The sequence below is a fragment of the Gymnogyps californianus genome, chromosome 1 (assembly GCF_018139145.2).
Source record: "Gymnogyps californianus isolate 813 chromosome 1, ASM1813914v2, whole genome shotgun sequence".
Lineage (NCBI taxonomy): Eukaryota > Metazoa > Chordata > Aves > Accipitriformes > Cathartidae > Gymnogyps > Gymnogyps californianus.
In genome coordinates, this window is record NC_059471.1 from 118,050,603 (window position 1) to 118,075,928 (window position 25,326).

A 25,326-nucleotide genomic window follows, 5' to 3' on the forward strand; every position below is an offset into this window, starting at 1 on the left:
CCAACCAAACAAAAAAAGTCTTCCATAAACAGCTAGTTAGAAGAGAGGGAGAGAGAAAACAGTTAGAGATTAAAGCATGTTTGCCCTGGGACAAATGATTTTTTATTCTCAGAATACATTTTATTCTGCCCTAGGAAGGACCAGAGTTTTTTGTGGTGACTCAGATAGTTGGTACTCCTGATACCCGGTACTCCTGATACGATCAGAAGATATCTATACAAGTGTTAATGGTTTTAAACTAAAAGAGGGTAGATTTAGACTAGGTATAAGGAAGAAATTTTTTATGATAAGGGTGGTGAAACACTGGAACAGGTTGCCCAGAGAGGTGGTAGATGTTGGTCTCTGCAGCAGGGAGAAGAGTTCAACAACAACATGCTCCCTAAGCAATGGCTGCCTCAGTCTGCAGGTCAGTAAGTGAGGGTGCTTCCCAAAAACCAGACCAGCGTTGCATGATTAACTAACTTTTTTCATTACTGCTACAGAGTTGGTCTTCTTTCTGCCTCATGCACCACCATTAATAATTATACGAAAATGTCTCAGTGATCCTAGTAATGAAGTATCTAATTTTATCCTATATAACTGAAGTGGCTAAGATAGTGTTTCAACCAGTAAACTGGAGAAGGCATGACAGCACTGTCCTGCCAAGGACAGTATGTATTAGGATATTGATACACATGCCTCACAGCTGATGAACCATTACTTTTTTACAACTTGTCTATCACTTTAAAGAAAAATCCTAATTTTGGATTGCTCACTTTAACACTATTCATTAACAAATTATGTCAATATTCAAGCAGGGTAAATGGAATAACCTTGGATGTTCACATGCAACTGGTCCTGGAATTCTTCTCTAGATGCTAAGACTGTAACATGTACAATTTGCAGAGAGCTGAAGGATGTTACAAGCTAATGCCAATTGAGAAGGATTTTTATCAAACACGACTTGAAATATTTTTTGTCATTTTTATGAGATTGTTGGTTGATAAATTTTCTGTTGACAATACAGACTTTTAAAAGACCCTATTCTTCCCAGCCTTCTCATGAAAATGTTAATTTTATATAAAATCAGTATAACTCACATTAAATTAATTAAAATCTGGCTAACTGAAAGACCACAAAAAGTAATTGCAAATGTGGAATTTTCACCAAGTATCTTGTTTCTAATGGGTTGGGATGGAGGGAGCTGCAATAGTCTGCCTTGGTCTAAAATTATTTGGTATCTGTCAGAATAATTGAGAAGAATATATATTAAAAAATCAGAACATTTTCAGCTAAGCTGCATACTGCCAGAGTAGTAAATGATGAAGATAGATTCCTACACAGCTTGACTTGGGCTGGTTTGTAAGATAGATGCATACCAGCATACTTGTACATTTACTTGTACTGATATAACTATGCAGTCCAAATCTCAACACAACCCTCCCCAATCCCTCCATCTAGATGTAGGTCAGTATCTTGGAATACAATGGTACTGACAAAAACATTGCTATGTTCTAATTATTCAGCTGTGTAAGACAGTGCTCTAGTTCAGGCAGTAAGTGCTTAGACCTATAAATAAAAGAAAACTGAATTATAAGGAGGTAAGCGGTGTTAGGTCTGTTTATGGCATCATAAACAGATTTAGTTTTCCAGTTTAATTCAGTATCAGGTTCAGCTCTGATGTTATACTTCAATAAGGATGTTAAAATTTTGGAGAGCTACAAAATGATTGAATGTTTGGAAAAACTGGTTTTTTTAGAGTGAGAGAGAATGTTTATATCACTTATGGGAAGGAGAAGAGAATTCTTAAAAGTGGCATACACACATTTAGATGAGGAAGAGATTTCTGATAGTATTTGGCTTTTTAATTTGGCAGAAAAGGGTCACAAGGTACAAGCTAAATAAAAAAATTCAGTCTAGAAATAAAGTGCAAAATTTTAATTGTAAGGCTTAAGCACTGGCACTATCTACCTATAAATATGGTGAGCTCCCCATTACTGTAAGACTTTAAATCAAGACTATTTGTATATGGTAGGTGTTACCTTTCAATCTATTGTCATTAGCTGTCTGGAAAAGTTACAGACATTTGGCCCATGTTATGAAAGGGATACAAATGAATGATCATAATCATCTGACATTGCCTTAAAGTTTAGAATAGGCCAAATTTCAAAATACTGCTGTGAGGTAGTAAGATATTTGGACAGTAACAAGGCATCATTTGACTGGTCACTGACGACTGCTTCAATTTGAAATAAGTAATATTTATCAGCAGGCACTTACTTTGCTTTTTTTTTCCCTTTGAAATCTAAAGCAGTACTGTACAAATATTTGAATAAGACAACAGTCCTTTGAACTACCCTTTTAATTAAACTGAAGTCTTTATCTAGCTCCAGGTACCATTTCAAACAGCAGCAGAATTTCTCTCGACCTCCATCTCAATTGATCATAAACAAAAACTCTTCTGTCTACATTTCCTTTCAATCACATGATTTATAACAAATCGAATACTTTCAGTCAGGCACAAGCTTAAGCAATAAATGTTGGTAAACAGCAAATATATAATGTGTATATATATTTCACTATCAAGATTCACACTGAGTGCTTAGAAGTAATAGAGGTAATAAATGTTTAAGAGTGTTGTGAGCTCTAGCTCACCGTGCAGCCCAAGAGCCAGTTGCATTAGTGCAACTGAGAAGAAGATGTGGGACTGGGAAGGAGTGAGTGGAATCTCACTCCCAGGAGATGTTTCCATCAGCAGTGCCAATGAGAGAAGTGTCACTGGAACCACAGTCTTGATTGAGATGGGTAAGTCACATTTTCACAAACATGTCATACGCTCATAGAGGTTTAAATACCATTTACTTTTGATAAGAGTTATGTCCCTAGGTGCCTAAAGCCTAGTATTTATTGCATCAGAAGATGCAGACAGGATCTACTGGAATTCTTGAAAGCACCCAAGTGCTCAACTCCTATTCAAACCAATTGGCTTAAGTACCCAGAAAATTTTTAAAAATCCAATTAGGCATTAAGCACTTGGAAATCTATCCCTAAACCATTTTTGAATTAGAAGTTAAGAAGCAATGAAAATGGAACACAAACCCATGGGTGCTCTTGAAAACACTTATATAGTTTTGAGTCTGTACTTTAGCTTAAGCAACTTGAATTCTAAAACACTAATGAAAAACATGGTATATATAATTGGTTAATTAAAGTAATTTCATTAATGAGTGTTTTAGTGTTGTATCTACTACACTAATTTTATCTCAAATGCTTGTAAATACCTTGTTTGCAGTTTCTTTGAACATGGAGGGCCATACATGACTTAAATATAAAATTGTTCAGAGCATGAACATCATGCAGAGCATCAAGCCTTTTTGCATATTCTGTAGGAATATGTAGGCTTTTTGCTTCTTACTGGCAAATTTAGTAGGCTTATTGGTTGACAGAAATGCATATAGAAGTTTTTATATTTTTTTTTATTTGTAGAGTTTGGGAGCACTAACAACTACAGAGAAAAGACTCCATCACTGTGTTCTGGGAGCTTGCATGAAGCTGCTGGACTTACATAAAGCCTGACTAAGGGTATTTCCAGATGTCAAAAGAAGGCCCTCTTTAAGCAAAGAAAGGATCATAGAATCATAGAATACCTCAAGCTGGAAGGGACCTATAAGGAAATTTTCAGAAGAAAACATTCCTTCAGCTGCAGCATTGGGCTAAAATTTCTGTTTGTTGTTATAAATCCACAAGCGTGAGACTGAGGCTTACTTGTTTTTTATCATATAGCAGTGGTCACTTTGTGATAAGCAAATGGTATGGATTCAGCCATTCAAACTCCCAGTGTCTCACTGTTTTAGAATTAGATGCTACTTCTATTGTATTTGATTTTTTTCCTTCAGTGAAACTTACTTTCATCTCCAGTTTCAAATTCAAACTTCTGGCTATAGCCGCTGTATCCTGCTGCCGTCCTGACTCTGATATGAAATATATACTTGGTGGCTGGCTTGAGACCTGTGATGATAACACTTGGAGCCTTGGACCTTGTGGAGGAATAGCTGAGCTGCTCATGCTCCTGAGGGACAAAAGAGGGGAGAAATGATATCAAGTTGAGTTGTACAAACTTTGCAGAAATGATATAGCAGAACTGAAGCTCCATATTCTTCTCATGAATGTAAAATGTCTTTATAAAGGGAGGTGCAGGTATGGATTTCTGTACTTTGATTTTGTGCTATACTCATAATGTATGATATGGCCTTGACTTAGATTTCAATTGTTTGTCTTTAATCTTGCATATAAACACATCACGTCTTTGTGACTTGGGTTAGTAATTACACTTTAGTCAAAACAATATGGAATTAGTACAAGACTACATCCACAGAAAATGGCAGCTAGAATGGTAGCTAATTGTTTTTGCACAATGGACAAACTAGGAGGTCAGTAAATACTAGTAAGCTGTAAAGTAAAGATGTGGGAGTATTCAAATACCCGCTACTCACTTCTACCCGCAGGTAGTGCCAAAATGCCGGCGCTATCCGTGGGTAGACCTGTGGGTAAAAGAAAATAAAAATTAACTTTTTCTTTAAAGTCTGTAAACTTCTAGCACGGTTCAACTGCTTCACTGCTGTGAATTTCTCTTTCCAGGTAGCTGTAATGTAGTCGTACATGAAATTACCTTTCACACTCTATAAGGAGAAACACTCTGCAAAAGTCCCCTGTTAATCTCTTAGCAGTTGATCCTGGGCATCTGCTGAGAATTCCTGACTCTCGCAGAGATCACTGAGAATTATGGTGTGCAGAGATCACTGGGAATTACCACTGCAGACCAGCTGCTGTAGTATGGAGACCAGCCACATCGATTCCTGTGCAGAAACGAAGTGCTGCTTTGCTAGACAGGTCGCTGACGATACTTTTATATGAGGGGATGACTTAGAAGAAGAGAGAGTTTATTCCCTGTCATTAGTTACTGTCACTTGATAAATCAGTAATCTGTAATATTTTATATGGTGCCTTAAGGCTAGCTTTACTTCGTTGCAGCAGGATTTGTCTCCAAACTGACACATGAGCAGAAATGTCCTTGGCATATGCTTAACGATCCAATTGTGATACACATAGGGCACCATATACATTTATTATACCATGCAGTCATATTAGAGTATGTATAAGTTATTCAAAGGGAGCTTCCAGCCTGTTAAGAAGGAAACAATGTGGTTCACAGAAGAGATATAAACAGGAGAAGAATAGGTTTCAGCTAGATTCTGTTGGACTCTTAACCTCTTCTGGGCAACATACACATATTTTTTATATAAACCAAACATTTTTATATAAAACATTCTGAGTAAACTCCAGTCATGGTGTAACAAAGTCACATTAGCACAGGGCAGCAGGTATATCAGTATTCCCCCAGTAAGCATACAAGGAGATGGCTAAGAAAACCAAATTAAAAAACAAACACACAAAAATAACCAAATGATTCTGTTAAGTGAAGGAGGAGAAGGAAGGCAACAATGACCAATATCTAAAATATTTGCATTTAATGCTCACTTCAAACAATGGAAATAATTTGAGAAACTATAGTAGGAGTAAGTGTTGATTTGTTCTACAGTCTATCACCAAATTTTGAAACAGCAAGAAGCGTCTATTTAAATTGAAATAGTAAGACACAGTGTACATGTAATCTTATGGATGGACACTATGATTAATATACCATCTAACAACTTCTGTAACTATCAGACTTCTCCCAATTACTTGAATTGTTATAACTTCACTTGGAACAAGTTAGTGGATTTTAGACATACTTTTTTTTTAGAAATTTCAGAAAATATCTATTTTCTTCTGACAGAAGGCCAACTTGTTAAAGTGATGGATTTTTTTTTTTTTTGGTGATTAAGCTTGCTTCAACTTGAAAAATAGCATGTATGTGAGCAAAAAAGGTATAATAGGTTAATACTCAGATTTGTAAGGAAACAGAGAACTCCTACACATACAGAGGAGTTTTCATACTACTGTATGGACATTTCACAAACATTCAGTGTGTCATGAATAGCTAATTTCTATTCTGTAGCCTTATTATATGTGCAACTTCCAGGGACTTCCATCTGTAGAGGGGTCATATAACTTAATATGTAACTCGGCCAGGGTATGCAAACTTGGAGAAAACAAGATTTGAATTTACTTAGTAATGAAGCTGCTGACTAAAGTGTGTACCTTTCTGCCCAAAAGACCAAGTCTTTCAACACAAGCTAGTGACCACCTCAAAATCACTCTAAGAATTAGGAAAAAAAAAAAAAGAAACCACCTGATTTTGCACTATCCTAAGACCACACTGAATATAGGTATGGCCCAATGTTTGTGATCTTGCCTGTTAAATACTATATCAATACAAGACTCTGTTTCTGCACTTCAGTCCCGGTGAAGACATGACATCCAGTGAAGGACAGATTCTGGATATGTTCATTAAAGGTTATGTAAACAGCAAATGCTTGTTTTATACAGGTATTAGTATGCTTCAGTTCAAAGTTTTAGCGAGTACTACGTCCTCTGTCTGTCATGGCCCAGACACAGGTGGGCAGAGACTTTACACTCCAGAATGCTCTGGCAATTTTTATTTAGGCTCCGCGACCTGTAAGATAAGGAGGAGACCAGCACCTAAGGGATTTCACTGTACGATGCAATAGTTGTAAGCCATTTCCTTTCCCCAGACTACCTTGCTGCTTGAAATCAAGTTCTAAGCACTTAACAATTTACTGTTTTTTCTGACCTGCTGGAGAGATTGTAGAAATAATTTGATGGAATTGTAAAAAGAAATAGGTTCCTTCAGAGGAGGATGGAAATGGAAATTTTATCAAAAATTGGTGGAGACTCCCCAAGATCCAATGATAAGATTTACTCCCTGAAGCCTGCAGAACAAGGCCAATGGCAGCAAAGAAGTGGGAATGACTTCTGAAAAAAGCAATCTGAGCTGTATCTGTTACATCTGTTATTACAGGCTAACTATTGCTTGTGTAAAACATAGCATTTGGGATATAGCGGCTCCCTAATCAGGGACGTGGACAGACAGTTATCAAGTATAATTTATTATGTGTAGTTGGTCAAAGATAATAAGTGTGACAAGGACTGTGATGGTAACATTTAAACAACAAAATGGGTCCCTCTGTCCATGTGGGCAGGCTGTGGCTAACAGCAGTTTCCTGAGGGGCAGCCATCTCCGCCTGTCCCTTCTGGGTGGTGGAAGGTATTTTGGTCACCTCCAAGGGTTGTCTGGCTTGCTGCCTCCTCACCACCTGCCTGGGGCTGCCTGCAGGAGGCCCTGAGGGGTCCCATCTTTGTGCCTTCCCATCTGTTTTCTTCTTTCCTTTCTACAGCCTCTTACACCATCCATCACACAGTCTGAAAAATGATGTCTAGGAGTACACGATCATAAAAGTAATACTGCTGTCATATGGGAAAGGGGTAGGATTTGTTATTGCAAGTGAAATAGGGGAAAGGGAACCTGTCACCTTGGTGTGTTTGAGAAGAAAAAGCTTCAGAAGCCTGTACCTGAGGAGAAAGTTGCTCATACTCGAGACAAAATGATTAATAGCTGGAAACTTCACATTATTTTATGTGAATGTTTCACACAAAGAAATCAGCCTTTTTGGAGTGGATTCATACATAAGACAATTCTCCAAAGAGTGGATGCTTTGCCATTACTCCCTTCTCATAACAATGACAAGATCTGCAGCCTACCTGGAAAGCCAGAGCTTTCCACATAGAGATGCAATTTGAGGTTGATGGGGGTGACTCTCAAGGTTGGCCTCTCCTCCTGCCATGATCTTTCCCAGGAAGGCCAAAGATGGTCTCAGCATAAAACAATACAATTCTGGTCTGCAGAGAAGTATGGGATGCTTTGTCTTATTCTTGCCACAGATAACATGCATTAACTTTTGCATGGATTCTGGGTTCAAAAAGTGAATTTTAAACTGCAGGACTTAGATGTACTTCCTGGATGTTAGTGTGTGCTTTTACCAGACTCTGATTTTATGTTGTGGCAAAATTTAGACATATATCAGCCCTCCTGCCATGCACTGTATTTTCCATAGAAAGGAAGCATGGTTTTGTGGGCTAGTAGGAGCCACAGTATGCTCTGTGATAGATCTCTGACCTGGACAGTGACAGGACCAGGATCAATGGGAAGTGTCAAGGACTACATCTGTTCTGTATTTCTTGATAACTACAGAGGACTACTACAAAATTCATAAAATAAAAGAAAAGTTTCACTGATACGGCTGTATTTCCCATTACATGTAAGCAGTAAGTAAACAGTTGGCCATTAAATACGGCTCAGAGTTCATATAAAAGAAGTACAAGAAGTGCTCTGATCCTTCACATTAGTATCAGAGCAGCATTTGTGATCTTAAGATGGCATAGGACTCACAAGAAGCAGTTCTGAGAACACAGGGGCTCAGGGTTTAAACATAAGTTAAAGAAGTCTATCTAATATAATATACTCATATGACTACTAGTCAGAATCTGATACGAGGCAATTCATAAGACCTCTTCCATAGACTACTGCAAATTTATCTTGGTGAAAATCTGTAATTAAAACATAAATATAATCAAATGACAAGTGACGCCAAAGTTATTACACAATGTAATACGGAGCCTATGACTAGCTATCCAAGTTAAACAGAATTATATTACGAACTTTGAAAATGCTATCTCTATTTCTAAGGAAATTGTATTTTTCTTATTGTTTGTGTGATTCTTCTTGTCAGTGGATTCAGTTCTGATTATGAGAGACAGTGTTCACAAATCCTTGACATGGTCTGTGCATGAACATGAACACCTTTCAGAATCAAACTCTTCCCTGCAGCCACGTCTGCATGAGTATCTGAATCTGTATCTATCCTAATTTTATACTTGGCTTTATAATCAAGACATTTTTCATATCTAAAGAAATAGACTGACTGAATGGAAGTTACAATGGTGCTAATGGTCTAAGACTAGACAAACTGATTTAATGGAGTAGCAGGATCAGAGTATAAAAAGTAATGAAAAGCTTTCTGCTTTTGCAAGGCACCAGAATAGCTGGATCTGTCCCATCAACATATGCTGTAATGAAACATTTCCACTGTATGACATCATCAGATTAAATGATAGTTCTTCACTCACTAAAAGTAGCTACTTTATTAATGAATGTCATATTCATTCAATACCCAGATGTTATATTATCATGATGAGTATTACCATTTTTGTCATATGCTCAAAAGAAAGGGGATTCCCTCTGATGACATTAACACTTGCAAACAAATAAATAAACTTCCACGTGCCACATCTATGTGAACATGCTGCTCTCTGCTTTTATCCCCACCTTACTTCAGAGGGAAACAGCACAGAAATGAAGACTTTGTACACATATATGAAATAAAATATCGATAAAGACTAACCAAAATGTGATGAACTTTTATCAGTTTAGACTCGTACTGCAATCAAAGAGTTTACACTCTGATGCTATGGGTGAGAAAAAGTATATATAGCTAAAAATGTTTAGTGCAAAAAAAATTAATGGAAATAAAACCTGGAATGCAAAATTCTGCTTGTAGTGCTCAAATAACCTTTAAAAGATTAACTTTACCAGTAAAGCACTGATAAAAATCCAGGCACTTTCAGGTGTACAAGATTTGCAACTGTTAGTATTTGCGTGGGAAAGAGACACATGGCTCTAATTAAAATAATATCAGTCCTTATTTTAGCAATTGAAAAAAATAACCAAATATAATTTTCTATCATTTAGAATACATAATGGGAGCTCCAGGACTTGCCACTCTCTTGTAATTTACTCTGTGTCTAGCTTATTTTACGAATGACAATCAAGGTATTCAGTTCATTGAGTCCCATGGGTAACTGAAAAGCCTTCTTAAACTGACACTGGGGAAAGGGTTTTCAAAGGCTTCTGCCAGCTGAAAACATACTTATTGTGTACCTAAAACTTCCAAATGTATGTGTGCGGAAAGAATCCAGGGAGACAGTAACTGAATTTACTATCAACTGCTTGCAAATACATGTTCTAATTTATATCCATTGTCCTCCAACATGAAAATTCTGTACTTAAGCCGTATAATCCTGCTTAGCCTTTTTGGAGCGCTATCACTTAACGGAAAGACATACTAATAAAGATTCAATCTATATACCACAGGGACCAGCTCTTTCTCCTGTGCACTAAAGCACAATGTCAAAGCTGAATAAGTACCACATAAAAGTAAAGAAGATTCGGAGTTCCATGATTCAGACATTATCAATGTTTAAATAAAAGCACCAATAATAAAAAAGAATCTTTTATGAGACCATTTGGTCACATTTTTCCTCTTTCCTAGAGACATCAGTTGAAGGATATACATAATGTGACCTACAGAGGAAGCAGCATTATTTTAAGGGAATGACCACAATTCTGGAAGATAGGAATTTTTATTAATCATAGCTCTGGTCCATTGTGAAATGAAATCTCCAACTTCTTCTTTACTTGTCTCATGGAATCAGCTATGATGGCACTTAATTACCTCCAGAGCCACCTGAACTTTAATGTGGCGATACACATTAAAATAAAACAGTAGGTAATTACTAGGTATAGTCAATATGTGATTAATCAGTTCAAATAGAATCTATTAAAGACAAATAACAGCTAACTGTGGAGTTTGTACCTACTGTCTGTGTTTTCCAAGAAGAACAGCCCCCACAGCTCTAATTTATGGAAATCACCTCTGATTTATACTGCCTATATTCCTCTCACAACTAATTTGTCCCCAATAATTCTCAAAAATTATTTTCTTTCTTTGCAATAAAATATCTCCATAATACAATTTCTGAATGCCTATTGCCCCTAGTCATATCTCACTTCTCATCTTACATAGATTGTTGTAGATGAGGAGTAATTACACTGAAATCAGTAAAAACACCTGGGAAACTCAAAGCCTGTCTTTGAAAGCTTCTTTATATTTACTAATTTTATGCATGATTTTCTCTTAGAAGACTATTTTGACCTACAGTATATCTATCAACGTGAATGCCAGCAGTAATATTTGGAAGACATTAGAGAAAACACTCATAGGCTCAAAAACGTGCTTCTAACATTAATTACTATCTGATTACAATATGTTCAACAGGATTAGGTAAATTCTCATTGCAATATAGAGTGATAAGAAAAATTACAATAAAAGAAATAATAATCAAAGATACCATTCATATTCTTAAAAAAACACTTCCTAAAAATCTTGTACCTTTGGTTTCCAGCTGACCAACAAACTTAAAGTAAATTTAGAAAAGTGATTACAAAGATCTGAGGACCAATCTGAACTAAGATGAAAACTCTGACAGGAAAAAGTAGGGCCATAGAGAAAATTGCCCATGGCTCTAGTATTTGCTTCAGAGAAGAAACCTGCAGCATTTTAAGGCATCAGCCACTTCAGGTTGTAATCTTCTCCCTTCCTTTCTCGACCTCCCTTATAATTAATCTGAGATGTAACAGTTTGGGGAGCTGAAATACTAGAGTGTGCTTTACCTGTTTGGCCTTTCAATATTTTATATTTTGATTGCCTGTCAGTCAGCTCATCACTTTCTCCATACATAAAGTGAAGCTGTCAACAAGAAAAAGGGAAGAACAGATAACCAATCATAAAGAAAATATGGAAAGGTCAAAACCCAGCCAAACCTCATTTTAATTGGATTATATACCTGGAAAGGCAGAAATGAGTTGACGTGAGGTGAACCACGAAAAAGAGAAAATTAAATGAGGAGAGATGAGGACAGGGTGACTCTGAAACAGTGTTAACATTCTTGCCAGCGCAGCGAGGTGAGAGGTGGGCAGAGCAAAAGCTGTGTGGTCAACATGGCGGGCCAAACGGGAGCACCAGGTGTGAAGGCAGCAGATAGGACACTGCTGATTGTACTGACAAGGAGATTAAATTGAAAGGAATAGAAACAGGTCTGTGCCTTAAGTTGGTGATGGAACAGGGTGCAATTCAGAATATAATAAAGGGAGCTGGGGAACATGACTTGAATTGTCAGATAGGCACAGATATTAAATTCCATCTTTCTAGCAGCTATGAGCTACTCTGATAACATTTGTTTGCTAATTAAAAATATTTACCAGTGAAAACCTCTGCACCAGTATCTCCAGGAGTCTTTCTAACTTCCGCATATAAAAATGTCAGCCTCTCCAGTTGTCCCTGAAGATTTTTCTTATTTTTTCACTCATTTTAATTTTCTTTTCCCCTGCACTGTCTTTTCCAGTTGGAAAGAAACAAGGAGCTACTACAAGCATGAACTAGCTTACTAGTGGTAAAAATCAACTCAAGCAGTATTCAAAAGTTTTGCTGTCATCTTTGGACAGTAAAGCACAGTGTCTTCTGAGATACCTAACACTAAGGTGTACTTTACAATGAGATAATAAACCCGCTGACAAATACAGCTCAACAGGAAACAGATGCAATCCTGCAAAATTTCAAGTTTGGACGCCTCCTGTGACTTTCTTTGTTGTGAAACAAGCCCAGAGAACTATGTACATACAGCCAGTAGGCTAATTCCTAAGTCATTCATTTGGTATACGAGATTCATAGTTCAAATTTCTGAATCAGGTCCTGTATATGCCACTGCAGACTTGAGACTCCACATAAGCAGTACAGGTTCCTTCTCCCTGTGCTCACCTTCAACACTCCTCCAGAGTCCAGCAATCTGCAGATTAGTGGGTTTCTGAATTAACTAAATTTGCTTCATTACGTTTTACAGCTCATGGACTTTTCTTCCATGAATTCACTTAATTATTTTTTTGAACCAATTTTGCTTGTGGCTTCCAAAACATCCCTAGGCAACAAGTTTAATTACAAACTGTTCTTAAAAAATAGTTGGTTTTTTTTGGTTTAAATCTGCTTTGTGATGATTTTATTGAATATAGTCTAGTTCCTCGTCTATAAGAAAGAGTGAATAATCTTGAGTAGCAGTGATTTCTTCAGTAAAACTCAACGTATCTCTGTATATCATAGGAACAGTACTTCTAGTTACAGATGGGAAGTAGGTCACTGGATAATGAAATTTTTAAATTGAAAATGCAAGACCCTGGAGGAAAAATAAACAAAAAGGGACAAAAGGGGACAACTCATGATGTAAAAAAAATGCAATGTTGCAATCCAAACACCTGAAGGTCTCTAAGTTGCTGAGACATACGGCAGGCAATCTTCTCATGCCTAACATTATCAGCATTGGTAAAATCACAGCTGTACACACAAACCCGCTGCATTCCTTCATGGCAGAACCCAAAATTGTGGTTCCCCTATTTCACATTGAAGTGTGAAGACATTTTTAACGTAAGGAAGCATCTTACAACTGAAGTGGAATTTCAATACACGAGCAATGATCCAATTTTTCAGAAGACTTCTACAATGATGGTGACTTGCTACAACACAATGTAGCCAATGCTCTATTTTGACAAAAAAAGGACAACATATTTTCAAAGCTGTGAAATTCAAGTGAATCTACCAGTCCTAAAAATGTAGTACAGCACGGAGTCAGCTACACAAAACTAAGCTCTAATGGTGCTGGTGACAAAAACTGCTTAATTTACCTAATTTCAGAATCTCTACAATATCCATAGGTAGTTAGGTCCAGGATCTTGATCAGGGCTCCTGTTCTGTGATGGACATTTTGTCAGGTTTGTAACACCTTGCTGGAAAATTTTAGGTACTGTGTGTAACGTATGCATTTTTACAAATGCCCTTGTGAAAACTACCTACTGTATTAAAAACCTCTTGAGGCAACAACCCTTTACAACTCCGTTTTAAAATATGTTTCAGCCTTTCAGGGTGTTAGGACAGGTAGAGTGACTGGGCTGATTTTAAGATTGGTTGGAGCCCAGGTTGAATCTTCTACATAAATATCTTTTATTCTTAGAAGAGCAGACTAATGTACACTTTTCTGTTTTCATTTGCTACTGTATATTTCCTGCCTGGCAAATACAGAAAAGATCCTTATTGATATACAACAGCTTGGAAACAAGCCATACTTAAAGCAAAACTATTCATAGTTGTTTACTTGGTTCATAGATACACATAAGAGAACTATTAACTGTGGTTCAGTGGTATTAATAAAGCTGTCCCTTTTATTTAAGTAAGCAAAATACTTACTTTTATAGATAGAATTGATTCAGATTGCTATTGTGAATCTGGAATAAATGACTGAAATCTTTAGGATTAATTTAAATCTACGTGAATGTTATATGATAACGAGTCTTTCGCATGCTAACTGTGTATACAGTTCTTTGGGACAATTACTTTCCTTTTCAAAGAAAATCAGGACTTATAAATATAGAGTAATGTTGACAATATTAATATAGATTTCAAGACCACCCAACAAAAATCAATTTTTGAGGAAGAATTTTGGCTCTAAAATACAAAGTCTGACAATAACTAAAGTTTGACTTTAATCACTCCAATACAAATAACAAATGAGAAGCAAGAGGGAACCTGCTGATCTCTATATAGGGACAGTCCTTTGAGACTGTGTAGTCTTCTTCATTATGCAAACCTCTTCAGATATAAATATATCAATAGCTATTGAAAAGCCACTGAAATATCACATTCTTTGTGTATCTGTGAGCATGTGTGTGCATCTTTTGGTATCTCAGTGCAGGCAGACAGCAAATATCTATCTTGTAACATTAAGTCAAAAGGGCTGAATTAATCTCTGGCGTCATGACTATATTGCAGATCCTGGCATTACATCAACAATAAATATAGCATATTATTTAAATTTATGTTTTCTTCAAACACAGCGAGTTAATAGAGGAGTATAAAGCAAAAATGGAAATCTTCTGCCAATTAGCGTAACATGAATTTCAAAGGACAAAATAAACAATCTAACAAGTAAACTAAAATACTGATTTTACACTTTCAAAACTGACAAAGCAAGTTTTGTTCCTATTTTTGTATCAGAGAAGTGCCCGTTTCTAATTTAACTAACTTCAGCAGAAACAATATTTTTGAAGTTGGTAAAAACAAAAAAAAGTCTGAAAAAATTTTAAAGAAATTTACAGACAGGCGATGATACCTTTTTAAAAAGGAAGGGCTGTCTCAGTCACTAAAGAATTGCCATTGTGTTAATACAATATGTTAGCACTTATGGCAGTATATGCAAGAAAACCAGATAGTTTGTGCAAGGTCATTGCAAATACAAGATGCATCAACCTGCTGAAATTCCTACAGCAACATAAATGTGTTTATGAGCAGCAGGTGAATTCCTGCAAAAGACTGTAAAGCTATTAACAGCTTGGTAAGGAGTACATAATAATAGGTTGTTAACTCAGCCTCCCTGACAAGAACATCAAGAAAGGGCACTTTGAAACTATTAATACTAATACACTAAAAGAAAAAAAAGAAGAAAAGAAAAGATAAAAGAAAAAGAGAGAATTTTTACATTATGTTTCTTTAAATCAACAAAATAAACATTCATGATTTTATTAGGGTACGAAACTAACAAAAATATGTGGGAGTTACTGAATAACACACCCTTTCTATGAATTCAAGCTGGCTAACGAAATCATGCATTTAAATGAAAAGCTCCTCTAATGTTCATTTTTCATTCCAACAACCCCCTCCCCGTCCCAAACCCATGGCTTTTATTTAATACATGGTAAAATGCTTATACTAATATTAAACATGGAAATAGTATGTTTTATTGCATTAAAATTGAATGGCTGTCCTTAAAAGAGCTTCCTCTTTCCCTTTGGATTTTTCTCCCTTCTCCCAGAATGACTGCTTTGGGGACATCACTACTTAATAAAAAAGAGGTTGCTTATATTATGTAGTCAGTGGCTTTGTCTCCATTTCCGTGTGAAAAAAATGTTAAAAGTGGAAAACTAATAACAATCTATCCTTCTGCATGGTTAGTGTGCAGTTGCAATGCAGTCTCAGAAGAAAAGAGGAAAAAAAAGGAACTTTCTCTGGTTTTCCCCCAGAAAAGGATACATGTCTTTTTACCTGTATCTCCTCAAATATCTCCTGAATGCATCAAGGATTGCAGGAAAAAACTGTAAGTGAAATGATACCTCATATTGGAACTTTTCTTCATTTAGACAAAGATATAACTTCACTTATGTCTCAAAGTACGTATCTTCTTGATTTAATCTGTGAATCCACCTTTATCGTTGCAAAAGAACAATTTATGAACAGTGAGTAGTTTGTGTATTATGAAAACACTGTCCTAGCTTCAGTTTTTAAAATACTTTGGGCTCATAGATGAAGCCTTTTGGGAACTTTTAAGCTAGTTCTTATTTTAAGAAGGTCTAAAGGAAACATTCTGACAGGTCGTCCTGGTTTTGGCTGGGATAGAGTTAATTTTCTTCTTAGTAGCTGGTACAGTGCTGTGTTTTGGATTTAGTGTGAGAATAATGTTAATGGCACGCTGATGTTTTAGTTGTTGCTAAGTAGCATGTATCCTAAGTTAAGGATTTTCAGTTTCCCATGCTCTGCCAGCAAGCAGGTGTACAAGGAGCTGGGAGGGAGCAGAGCCAGGGCAGCTGACCTGAACTAGCCAAAGGGATATTCCATACCATAGAACATCATGCCCAGTATATAAACTGAGGGGAGTTGGCCGGGAGGGGTGGATCACCGGTCAGTGGGTGGTGAGCAATTGCATTGTGCATCACTGTTTTTTTTTCCCTTGAGTTTAATTTTTTTTCTTTCTTTTTTTTTTTTTTTTGGTTCCTTTTTTTTGGTTATATTCCTTTTCATTACTATTATTATTATTCTATTTCATTATTATTATTGTTAGTATTATATTTTACTTTAGTTATTAAACTGTTATCTCAACCCACGAGTTTTACCTTTTTTCCCGATTCTCCTCCCCACCCCACTGGGAGGGGGGGAGGAGTGAGGGAGCCGCTGTGTGGTGCTTAGCTGCTGGCTGGCGTTAAACCACAACAAAAGTTGTAGAGAAATGGAGACCTGGACATTGTATTTAACTTATAAATAAGGAAATTATTTTTGCTTAGATGGCCATCTTTTGGCAGCTACGCTAGTTACATTTAGGTCATTGCTCACGAAACTCCCCATTTTTTTTGTAAAAATATGTCAAACTTTCAAACCCAAAGTTTGACTCCTGAATGTGTGTTAAGGTACCTGAGGGAACTACAGCTCTAACTTCAGATACTACTAAAACTTACTGCACCTAAACTCAAAGGTGACCACACTGAAACTAGTTAATAATAAAAGCAACAACAACAATAATAAAATGTTTTAAGTTGGGAGGACATTCTCTATTTTGTTCATTCAGGATTAAACATGTTAAACTTCTTACCACTTCCTTTTGTGCAATTGATATATTCTCTCTGAAGAGACAACATTTCTTTTTTACAATTTGTTCATCAAAATTATCTAAAGTTTGTCCTTGGGAGGGAGCTGAAACTTACTGCACTATAAAATAGCTGCTTCTGATTTTTGTCCCTACCTAATCACATGCTTAAGATTAACAGTTGATTCCTGTGGTTAATATTATTATTCTTCTTGTGTCAGTAAACTATTTTTAAAACTATTTTTTCTGAAGTTCAAATGCCGGATGGCTAGAAAAAATGTTTAATAATTCCTTTTATTAGGAATCAACCTCTGCTATCAGTGAATTTAGCTTTCTCAGCTTTCTTTGAGGTGTGGAACTATCTGTGTTTGTTGTCTTGTAATAGTTTGCATACCTCCTATGCCTATGTCTTTGAAAGAGTTTGAAAACCATTTATTCAAAACCATTAATGCACTTTTACTACATTTGTGCAGCTCTTCTAGCAGTTACTGGAATAAGCATTGTACATGCAATTTTCCTTGGGGAAAAAGGTATTGGCTACAGACAAGAACACAAGATCAGCAGAGACTGAACTATGTTTTTTTTTTAAATCAAATCCACTAGGCTTGCTTAAACAGCATTATATTTCTCGTTGAGATTTTTTGGTTCAGCAGGAACGACAATAGTAATAGCTCTGTAGCTACTTTATTATTAAATACAAAGGTTTAGAAGCTATCTCTAAATAATTGACGACAACGATTAGGAGACTAGCCGAACCAGGCACCTAATGGAGAAGGCCTAGCTCAGAACTTCTTTGATAAACCCTCTGCTGCATGTAATTGATATTTAGAGGCCAGATTTCTTTTTCTCCTAATAGTAATTATATCAGTGTCATTAATAATGGCTGCTGCAAGGTCCTTAGGTTCTTTCCTGCAGGCAAAAATTATATCTGGTCAGAGAGTCTCATAATTATTCACTCTCGTTTTCAACAGTTCTGAGACCTATTTTTTTCTCTTTTTAGAATCTAAGGCTTTTACAGTTCTTCCCTTGGGAAACCAGGTTAATAACAGCAGAATAGGAAAACTGAGAAGCTTGTTTAACATCACTTACTATGCTAAAATAAGCTAGGAGATTTCGTTTTAATGATTATCTCCCAAAGTGCATTTGTAGTGATTATTTTTTAAAAACATTCACCAGACATGGTTCATTTCCCAGGAGCTCCGAACAGCCGAGAATGCCAGAGGCGCTCCTTGGAGCCCTGGCACCTCACTGTGACATGCTGATCTGTTCCTGCAGCTATGGTCAAATACTAAGGTCTGCTTAATACTACATCCAAAAGCTTTTATACATCCAAATTACTCAATGCTCTTGTTTTTATGAGAACGTGCTGAAAATGTAATGAAAATGTAATATTGCATGAGCCCTACATTTCTTGCTTCTAGTCACATCAGAAACATTTTACTTGTAGGCAGCAGATTGCTACTTACGCCTCAAATAATTTGAATAATTTAAAAATATTACAGGAGCAAAGTGTTCATTTTAAAAGAGAATTATTAGCATGAGGCTAAAAATTGCCCAGCCTATCAGTCAACGCTAACAGCATAGTGCTCGCTATTTTATACCGAGTATACTCAGTGACTGGCCAGGCACCTGAAGTGCTCATATGCTCATCCCTATTGTTATAAGCCTTTTCCTGTTCCCCAGTCTTGTCACTGATGTTGACTTTAAAATTTAGTCAGGAAGCTTGCAAGGTTATCAGGCATGCTATGGTAGGTATAGCAACAATAAAAGAATATGCCCGGAGGAAGAACCAGTACATGCTAACAATCCAGCCACAACAGTACCAAATGAACTACGCCTGCTCATGAATAATGTCACACAGTCTGCAGGCTCCCTTCAGCCTCATGTGGACTGCAGCTGGTGCATATATTATTCTTCACGATTTAAAAATCTAATGTAGAAGCAAAATCTGAACCAACAAAGTAATAGCTGGTACTTAAGGGAAATACGGAAGTTGTAACATAGTTGTGTCTGAAAAAATGTGACCCTTCTAACTCAGTTAAACATTATGCAAAATTGTAATTAAAGAGGTGGAAAGACTGGAGCGGTTTAGTTATTTAAGTAGTAGGGAGGCTGAGGGTCAATGAACCTCACACATGTCATATAGACCTCACAGAAAGGCATAGGGCTATAGAAGAGAAATGACTAATTTTACTTCACCTTTCCAAAATGTCACCCAGAAATTCAGAGGACTGTCTGATCTACATGACCCGGCTTCTTATAAGAAATGTCCATATCTTGTCTAACGAGAACATGTATGGCTCCTGTTCATTGAGGTTAGATTCCAGCTGATACTCAAGTAGGGTCAGGTTCTGCCTGAGTAGAACTGAATTAATCTGAGAAGATCATAATGAAATATCTCCTTAGCTGGAGAAGACACAGAGGAACATCTGTTGTCCTAAACTGGGATGAGTCACACACCTTACACTGGCAGTTCACATGGGAAAAAAAGCTGGAATGAAACAACTTGGGCACGTGCGTGCAAGTGAGCTTGGCACATTCCCAGGGCTCCCAGGACTGTGCTATTGCTGTGCTAGTCTTTAGTGTGGTGCTGAGCATAGCACAAGATTATCTGTTCCTCAAAAAGTGCAGAAAAAAATGGCAAGGATATCAGTTCATACCTCTGTACAGGCACCGAGTGCCACATCTTTTTGCTGTCAAAGTGCAGACTATGCGATCTATCGTACATATAAACTTCTATGGCTTTGAAATAGTATGGTGCACGTATTTCTAGACAGATAGATTTGCTTTAAACTACAGAATACTACTGTAGGCAAACAATTCTGAAAGACAAGATTACTTTCTTGTTTATTATTTTCCATATTTGTTTTTGTAAAAATAATTCGTCATTCAAAACATTATGCATTGATACTCTTAATTCTTCACATTATTCCTGTCAAGTCATTTACCTCAAAGTCTCTTATGTATTTTACTACTCAAATTCAGGATGGCTCATTTTAATTCATATTAATGAATATTCAAAGAAATAGCGGTGTTTGTTTTAATATTAGATTTTAAGAAGGAGCATGGTTTCTCATATAAGTTAATATAGCTGTACACTGATACAAAAATTAACAAGGTCATACTGCTTTCTAATTCTTTAAATCTGGTACTTTCCTCTATCTCTCTGCCTCATCGGCTCTTCATCTCTTTTTAAAATCTCATTGGAAAACTAATTTCCCCCTTGCCTCTACTGCTCCGTTATTTTCTCTCTTTTATTTATTAATTCAACTCTAAATAATACTGTAATGGAGGAAAAAGTCATATCTGACATCCTACATATCCTGTCCACTCACTGTCATATGGAGGTGGGTTAAAATTTTAATGTGAAAACTGCCTCTGAGTTGCAAATTGAGTCTGCCAACAAAATGAAGTATTTTGTCAAAGGGATTTGGCTTTGGTGTAAATTTCATCAAAACACAAGAAAGCGAAGAAACATCAGCCAGCCCCTCCATCCTACATCCTGCTCCAAAAGATATTCTCTATTTGGAGATGTCATTGCAATGCCTTGGCATATTGCTTGGGTACATCCCATTAAAATCCCTTCTCTACAGACAGGCTTCCTCAGCTAATTATATATTATCTTGTGTGTAACAGAAAATATAATCCAGCTGCTGTATTTGGGCCATATGGGAGAACCAACTTAATACGGTTGCTGATATGTTTACAGCTTGGTATGCTTAATACAGCTCTCAGGGAGCATTAATTTTTGATGATTAACTTTAAGGGTTTGGGTGGAAAAGGGGAGGAATAAGCGTTTTCCAGTTCAGCTGCACAACCTGAACTGCAGCTGGTATGGTTTCTATCTACTGCGTACTGTGTTTCCTTCCCGTGTGGGAATTCCTATAGAAGGACTCAGCGTCATTACAAGGCTGTAACAAGGCCATATCTTATCCCACTCCTCCATCTGACTCGAACACGCGACCTTTTTGGCGAGAGGTAAATAGATTATGATGCCCTGGAATCTTTCAAAAAGTACAAGCTTTGGTCAGTGTCTGAGTAATAGTTTTAAAGTATAAAAGTTGATTACTGTTAGCAAGGAAACAGATTATATTGATACCTGGAGTTTGATTTTTAAACAGAAAGACAATACTGCCTATGAGAGATTTTTTTTCTTTTAAAAGTACTGGACTGTTTGTGGAAGATATTAAAGGCTTATAAAATAGAATGGATAGATAACAGACTGCAGAATAGGGCAGACATCCTGTATCAACAGAAATAATTTGCAAATGTTTAGTATCTATGAAGACTTCAGAGAAGGTCTATGAAGAAATGCTTTTCAGAGTACATCTTAGATCTCTAAGGTCAAACATTTAAAGGATTCTTTGTGTGTTGCTGTGAAGAGTCACTTATCATCTAAGATGACAAATGTTGCTAACTGTATAGTTTTCAGAATGATTCATAACCTACTGGAAATAAGATATTTCAACTACCAGGCCTCAACATACAGTATTATTTCAGGATCATGATATTCTCTCTCTGGTTACATCAGATAACTATTCAAGCAATGGAAAAAATTTTCTCTTTACTGTGACTCAGAGCATCTTGGACTGAATGTCTAGGAATTTTTGCTCTCCTCACAGGCCAAGTCAGCTCTCTAATTATGTCCTAGGTCAGTTTATGTTCACTGCATTTTTGGCTGAAAAGCTGCAGAACAATGTGACCTCTTGTCAGCCAACCACATAAATATGTACCAGTGTATTCCTAAATAAGAAAATAAAAATCTGTACAATCCATTTAGAATTGGCTCACAACAAAGTTTTGTTATTTTCTCAAGATTTTCATTTTTAGAGACATATAGAAAGCCCAATAATATTTTGTTAAGTTATGATTCTGAGTATTTTGCAGCAATTCACTGAAGAAATGAAGGTCATATGGAAGAAGGTGCTTTAAAGCAGACAAATTACTGAGCTGCTTTATTATATTTTTAAATTAATGTATGTGTTCCATACTTGTAGCTTATTGATAGCCTTGTAAAACTTTCCTTCTCTACTTTATTTCTTTATTATTTGGTAGAGTCTTTCTCAGAAGACGTGAATATTTTTCACAGAGAAGGCTTGATCTTTTGATAGTTGTCTGTGTGCAAGTTGTATTGCACAAGAGTGCAAATATAAGTTTCTTGCATATTTAGGACAGTCTAGCCTCCTTCTCTTGTTCTGCTTGTTCTGGATATGCATGGAAAGATGCATCTCTGTGTTCTGGGTTCACCGTCACTAATTTGTTTTACTTACGAAATTGTTGGAAACTGCCCCATTTTGTGGAGTGCTCACAGTAGTTTATTAGACAGCTGCTTGTTTTCTGTAAGTTTACATATCTTTCATGAAACTTTGGGAGCACATGACAAGATATGACTTCCATTTATGAGCTGCAGAATTCCTACTAGTTATAATTAAAAGCAAGCATGCTCCCCTAATGTGCTCCCCAATGTCATCTTGACAATTTTGTACATGTCAACAAGGAATCTTATAAAAAATAGCAGTTCATACTTGCAAAACTTTAAAATCCTGCAGAGTTCTTCAGAGTTTCACAAAGTTAAGAAACTGATACAATCGGTTGAATTTTGGGGATCGAGTGTTTGTATTTGACGGAGACATTCAATTTCTTATATTGTATATCAGAACAAAACCTCTTTTCTTTTTTAAACACAAATGACAGGTAAAAAGGGATAAGGACAGGACTGCAAAAGCTGTTCCAATTTATTAATTAGTGTGTTTATTAGTACCTAAGACTACTGTTTTCTGCGTTTTTCTTGACTCCTTAAGACATTAAGAAAATTTCTGAGCTTTTCATACTTAACATGTTCTTGAACTCTAGCTGCATTTTTTACCCTCCAGTAGAGGGGATGTCTTTGTGGTAAATTCATACTAAATCCAGTAGACAATTATTTCACTTGTATCACATTTCTTGTGGGTATGCAACACCATCCCTATTTTGTCACTGCTGCTGAGAACATGAATGCTGATATTTCCCTCTTTGAGGCTTACTGGGAAGCCTGAAAGATTACAGTTTCACTTGCTATATCTACCTCTGACATTACAAAACTATGCTATTTAATACACAGAGGTGAAGAAGAATGAATTAATTGAAACTGTTAATAATTTAATTAATCATGCATGTTAATATTTTCTGGCTTTGAGGTAGGAACCGTCCCTCTTTTTTTTCAATATACAAATCCTATTTGCATTTGGACACTATACTTACCCAGTGTTACAGTTATAATGTATGTTTCTTCAGCACTATTTAAATATAATTTAAGTGGTATAAAATCACATTTTCTAATTTAATACTGCAAATCAGCAGACTGACTTGCAGTACTAGATTATTCATCTCTCTGCTCTACAATCTGGTCTCCAAGACAGTTCTTGAAAAGCTGTCACATACCTATTCCTCTGCTCAAATTAGTGATCTTCTTACTGCTATTGCTGGCTTGTTTGTCTCTCATTCTGCCTATTACATAGCATTGCCAGGGACCATGCCTCTTCTAACTTACTAACAAAAGGTGTATTCAAGAGCTAAGCATTTAGTTCAGTCAGTGACTTAGGAAGAAAATAATGCCTGTGCAACAGTACTGGAAGAAGCCAGCAGTGCATTTATCTCCCCACACCTAAGAGGGGAGAGAAGTTTATAGTTAGAAGATACTCCTTATGCACTATAAAAGGTGAAAACAGAAAATGGTTCTTTTTTGGTAGAAACAGATAGGAGTGGTTTAAACTGGATATACCAAAGGGCCGTGAAGCCTGTGTATGTAGTCTTGTTGCACAACAGACAAGACTAAGTAATATGTAGACCTCTGAGGAGAGCTATTTGCCACGTCACTCAGTATTGACAGATATTGGCAGATAATCTATTGATAGAGGATTTTTATAAATATAAGCTTTATAATTTAACATCCATATGAATGGTTTTGGATCTTTGAAATTGTTCCTGTTCAATTGGATAAAATCTCACTATTTCTCTTGTTTAATTCACCTGGTTATTATTTTAATATCAACAAACAAAAAAAGGGCAGTGCAAGTCATAATGTGGCTTACTATGGTAATAGATCAAAACCTGAAGGACTTCCACTAATGTAGGAAAGTAAGGTTTCCTTGCTTTGGCTACCAAATATTCTAAGCAATCTGTCTTCTCCCTCTAGCTGTGCTATTTAAATTGTTTGGATTTTTTTCCCAGTTTACTCTTTTTTTCTGCATCATTAAAGCTGCATAATCTCAACAGAGAAGTGCAGCTAAGGAAGAAAATTCTCAGATATTTACAGAGCCTAACTTCCCTAAATCTTTCTTTCATGACTTGACTTATATTTCTGTTCTTTGTGGTCTTCTCACATATCCATTAGTTCCACTGTGACTTTCAGATGGGAACAGAGAAACAGCAAGAACTGACTTAGCAGGCAACCGTTTAAGGTATGGACACCAAAAATTTCCTGTCTATGTCTTTAGGAATGAAGGCACTGATTAGCACTAAATTTTACACTGGTACAAGGCCCTGTAGCCAACTGGAAATGACAAAATGTGTTTTGTGCTTTGGGAGAAGCAGGCTTCAAATTATGCTTTCACAAAACATGCTGTGTGTGCACCTTGTACCTTTACTTGCAATGCATGTTGTTGCCCTCTTTTGTGTGAAATCACATAATTTTGACAGAATGCCAGAAATTTGACATGAATGCCATGCAGTTTCTCTCTCCTGTAACCTTTTGTAACCCTCTAAACAAGGCTGGTGCACTCTATCATTTAAGCACAGATTATTGCTAAATAATGCCGCAAAATGAAATCACATTGACATTCACCTTAATTGTATTGTTTCAGTGTCACTCTAACGTAAAGTTCTCACAGTCCATACATCAAAATATGTTCAAGCATATGATCCATTTATCCATGTTTATAAATGTAGTTACTATGAGACAGGTATATCTACTGCCTGCTTGCTGCTCTACTTGATTCTGGTGTGAAACAAGACAGCCATTAACAAGTTAGAATTAAAACAACAAAAAATCACTACAAA

The 25,326-nt window shown here is 36.4% G+C and overlaps 1 protein-coding gene across 2 annotated transcripts in view; it reads right to left on the reverse strand.

Moving 5' to 3' along the window:
* The window catches only part of EPHA6 (EPH receptor A6), a 513,048-nt gene that overhangs the window by 129,590 nt on the left and 358,132 nt on the right, over positions 1-25,326 (reverse strand). Inside the window, exons 7-8 of one of the 2 annotated variants that reach the window (XM_050915616.1) lie at positions 4,473-4,520; positions 3,886-4,048 (exon numbers count right to left, since the gene is read on the reverse strand). In XM_050915616.1, coding sequence (XP_050771573.1) covers positions 3,886-4,048; positions 4,473-4,520 — 211 coding nt within the window. The remainder of the gene's footprint in view (positions 1-3,885; positions 4,049-4,472; positions 4,521-25,326) is intronic. The other variant, XM_050915617.1, reaches the window with a different exon arrangement.